Source organism: Sinocyclocheilus rhinocerous, unplaced genomic scaffold (assembly GCF_001515625.1).
Source record: "Sinocyclocheilus rhinocerous isolate Xijiao unplaced genomic scaffold, SAMN03320098_v1.1 scaffold6673, whole genome shotgun sequence".
In the NCBI taxonomy this organism is placed as follows: domain Eukaryota; kingdom Metazoa; phylum Chordata; class Actinopteri; order Cypriniformes; family Cyprinidae; genus Sinocyclocheilus; species Sinocyclocheilus rhinocerous.
The window spans coordinates 30,417-35,001 of NW_015634111.1; the positions used below are offsets into that span (position 1 = coordinate 30,417).

Sequence of the window (4,585 nt, forward strand, 5' to 3'; positions counted from 1 at the left end):
GCATGTGTACCCAGATCTTTAAGGAGGAAACAGGGATCATTCTTGGTACCATGTACTGCTTTGTTCACTTGAGCATTCAAGAGTTTATTGCAGCCCTTTATGCACATCTGGTTCTAGACATCAACAAGAAAAGTGTGTTTTTTCAAGACTCTACAGTACAGGAAAACAAAAATGAAGCCATGCCTGATTTGCTCAAAACTGCAGTGGACAAGGCACTTGAGAGTGACAATGGACACCTGGATCTTTTTCTTCGTTTCCTTCTTGGTCTGTCACTCCAATCCAATCGGCTACTCTTACGAGGTCTGTTGACACAGCAAGATGCCATTGACCAAAGCAAAAAGGAAATAGTTCAGTACATCAAGCTGAAATTAGAAGATAATTTGTCTCCAGAGAGATCCATCAATCTGTTCTACTGTCTGAATGAACTGAACGACCAAACTCTGGTGAAAGACATTCAGACCCACCTTAACAAAGGAAGTCTCTCATCTGCTGAGCTTTCTCCTGCCCAGTGGTCTGCAATGGCCTTTGTGTTGTTGACATCAAAGGAAGAGCTGGAGGAGTTTGAGCTTCAGAAATTCAAGAAATCAGACGAGTGTCTCATTAGATTATCAGCAGTCATCAAAATAAAAATGCAATTGATCTATAGCATGTTTGGACACCCCGATCTACACTGATTCTTAACCATATACCATGTATACCATGTATAAACTTTTATGGGTGAATTATATATTTTTTAATCCCAAAATTAATTGAATCCTCAAATTTAAACCTCAAGACACTTATTAAGATAATAGATCTAGCACTTTAAATGTATGATTGATTATTATTAAAGCTATAAACCTTAAATGTTATCTTTTTAATCAAGAATGCTATTATTTATGAAATGTATCACTATATCAATGAAATTCTAATATACCAAAAGTACTAGTTTTTTGAAGAGTAATGTCATTGTAGCTCACATTACTCACAGAATATTTACTGTTCATATAAAAATAATTGGTATAAATTTAATGTTTGTATTTAACAAATATATTACATGTATCTAATTCTGTGGTGTGCTTTATTTCTCTTGTAGGCTAAATGATTGTAACTTAACAGACAAAAGCTGTCCAGCTCTGGCTACAGTTCTTGGATCAGATACCAGTCTGAAAGAGCTGAACATGAACAATAATAATCTGCAGGATTCAGGAGTGATTCATCTCTGCACTGGACTGAAGAGTGTAAATTGCAAATTAGAGATACTGAGGTAAGTTTTGTGACAATCCCTAGTGTTTGGTTAGAATTCAGATCCATCTGTTAACATGGACCTAGATAATTTGCCACTGCCACATCCCAGACTTCTGCTGGATTTCAGCCAGTGTTCTCCAGAACATTTTAGAGGAGAAAAGAAATAATGTTGTGAAAAACAATCAGGCTGATGATGCCTCCAAAACACTGCAGGAGTCAAATACTGAAGACACTCCTAAGACTCTGACACAAATGTACACACACTTTCTCAGATTTCAGATCCAGCAGAGCAGACGAAAGTATGATGGAGAATACACACCAGATGTTTCCTGGGATAAAGATGCCATCTTTTCACTGGGGAAACTGGCATTTGATCAGCTGGAAAGAAACAATGTGATCTTCTATGACACAGATCTGGAAGCCTGTGGTATTGATGTCTATAAAGCATCAGTGTACTCAGGCATGTGTACCCAGATCTTTAAGGAGGAAACAGGGATCGTTCTTGGTACCATGTACTGCTTCGTTCACTTGAGCATTCAAGAGTTTATTGCAGCCCTTTATGCACATCTGGTTCTAGACATCAACAAGAAAAGTGTGTTTTTTCAAGACTCTACAGTACAGGAAAACAAAAATGAAGCCATGCCTGATTTGCTCAAAACTGCAGTGGACAAGGCACTTGAGAGTGACAATGGACACCTGGATCTTTTTCTTCGATTCCTCCTTGGTTTGTCACTCCAGTCCAATCAGAGACTCTTACAGGGTCTGTTGACGCAGCAAAATAGAAATGAGCAGAGCAAAAAGGAAATAGTTAAGTACATCAAGCAACAATTTGAAGCTAATCTGTCTCCAGAGAGATCCATCAATCTGTTCTACTGTCTGAATGAACTGAATGACCAAACTCTGGTGAAAGACATTCAGACCCACCTTAGCAAAGGAAGCCTCTCATCTGCTGATCTTTCACCTGCCCAGTGGTCTGCTTTGGTCTTTGTGTTGTTGACATCAGAGGAGGAGCTGGAGGAGTTTGAGCTTCAGAAATTCAAGAAATCAGACGAGTGTCTCATTAGATTATCGGCAGTCATCAAAACTACCAAAAGAGCTTTGTAAGTCATTTATTTACATTTTGTCATGTTTTGTTCTCATTTAAAAATGCATTTTTCTACATTGATCTATAGCATGTTTGGACACCCCGATCTACACTGATTCTTAACCATATACCATGTATAAATGAATGATACTTTTATGGGTGAATTATATATTTTTTAATCCCAAAATTAATTGAATCCTCAAATTTAAACCTCAAGACACTTATTAAGATAATAGATCTAGCACTTTAAATGTATGATTGATTATTATTAAAGCTATAAACCTTAAATGTTATCTTTTTAATCAAGAATGCTATTATTTATGAAATGTATCACTATATCAATGAAATTCTAATATACCAAAAGTACTAGTTTTTTGAAGAGTAATGTCATTGTAGCTCACATTACTCACAGAATATTTACTGTTCATATAAAAATAATTGGTATAAATTTAATGTTTGTATTTAACAAATATATTACATGTATCTAATTATGTGGTGTGCTTTATTTCTCTTGTAGGCTAAATGATTGTAACTTAACAGACAAAAGCTGTCCAGCTCTGGCTACAGTTCTTGGATCAGATACCAGTCTGAAAGAGCTGAACATGAACAATAATAATCTGCAGGATTCAGGAGTGATTCATCTCTGCACTGGACTGAAGAGTGTAAATTGCAAATTAGAGATACTGAGGTAAGTTTTGTGACAAATATTTTGTGGAAAAAATAATGCAAAAAACATAAATGATCTAAAATTCTCATCTACTTCCTGTAGGTTTCTGAAAAGTGCTGCTGCACAGGAAGCATGTGATTATCTCACTGAAGTTCTAGGTACAAGTCCATTAGTACTGAAAGAACTGGATCTGAGTGAAGTTAAATTAGGAGACCTGGATGGAGGGAAACTCTCTGCTCTTTTTATGGACTCTCATAGCAAACTGGAGAAAATTAAGTGAGTGATGTTATACATTTAAAACTCTTGTTTATCATTATAAAAGTCTGTCAGTCACATGTGCGAGCAGATATGAAGAGCTGTTGATCTGATGTGTGTTAAATATATGCTGAATATTAACTAATGCGAATTAGGAGACCTGAATGGGGGGAAACTCTCTGCTCTTTTTATGGACTCTCATAGCAAACTGGAGAAAATTAAGTGAGTGATGTTATACATTTAAAACTCTTGTTTATCATTATAAAAGTCTGTCAGTCACATGTGCGAGCAGATATGAAGAGCTGTTGATCTGATGTGTGTTAAATATATGCTGAATATTAACTAATGCTGTTTTATTCTGTTCAGGCTGAATAATTGTAGGCTGACAGAGAAAAGCTGTTCAGTTCTAGCTACTGTTCTCTCCTCCAAAACCATCCTGAAAGAGATGAACCTGAACAACAGCCGTCTGCTGGACTCAGGAGTCAAAGAGATCTGTGAGGGACTGAAGAATTCTGTGTGTGAGCTGAAGATACTCAAGTAAGTACATTTCACCAACAGCTATATCAAATGCCACAGCAATGAGATTAATGTTGCACATTGGCTGATTATGGGAATATTATATATATTTTTAATCTCCTCCAGACGTTGGAGGAATGTGAGATTACCAGTTTTGTAACTAAAAATAAAATGAAAGAAGAGCATTTGTTAACTGCACTAAAATAAAAGTAAACACAACTGAAAAAATGTAACTAAACTCAAATAACTAGTATGAAAGTGAAATATATAGATCACTTAAAAACTTTTTGTTAAGCAGTATATTATAAAATTTGACACATTCACATCTTGCTTCCATAAAACATGAAAACATAAGTGTGAAAACATATACAAAAGTGTGTTTATTGTGGTACAATTTTAAAGATATAGAAGTATGTTATATACAACCCATAGTAATCACCTGTTTTCTTCATATTCCTTTTATCACCTAACCCTTTCCCGGCCACTAACCTATTTTGTGAAACAAAGCTTCACTGCCATTGACGGAATTGTCCAGCTTTCTGTGTATGGAAGAAAAATAATGCCATATGTCTTTGAAACAAAAAAGCATGTTGAATAGCACTAACTGAAAAAATAATGCATTGCATTAACAGTGCTTGCATTTTAATACCTTGTATTTCCAGGGCTTGCATTTTTAGGTCCTGAAAATTAACATAGTTGTTTATTTAAGCTGTGAATATTTCAATTCAAAATATTTCACACACATTTTCATAATTAAAAATTCAATAATTCATATTCACCTTCCAGAATTCACTTCCAAAATATTCAGTCTGTTTAAAAATACGATGTATAATATT

At 35.2% G+C, this 4,585-nt stretch overlaps 1 protein-coding gene across 1 annotated transcript in view; it reads left to right on the top strand.

Annotated features, from left to right (window-relative positions):
* The window catches only part of LOC107745441 (protein NLRC5-like), a 39,787-nt gene that overhangs the window by 11,558 nt on the left and 23,644 nt on the right, over positions 1–4,585 (top strand). The window contains exons 4-8 of the mRNA XM_016559314.1: positions 1,076–1,246; positions 1,359–2,327; positions 2,829–2,999; positions 3,081–3,254; positions 3,600–3,770. Of these exons, the coding sequence (XP_016414800.1) occupies positions 1,076–1,246; positions 1,359–2,327; positions 2,829–2,999; positions 3,081–3,254; positions 3,600–3,770 (1,656 nt within the window). The remainder of the gene's footprint in view (positions 1–1,075; positions 1,247–1,358; positions 2,328–2,828; positions 3,000–3,080; positions 3,255–3,599; positions 3,771–4,585) is intronic.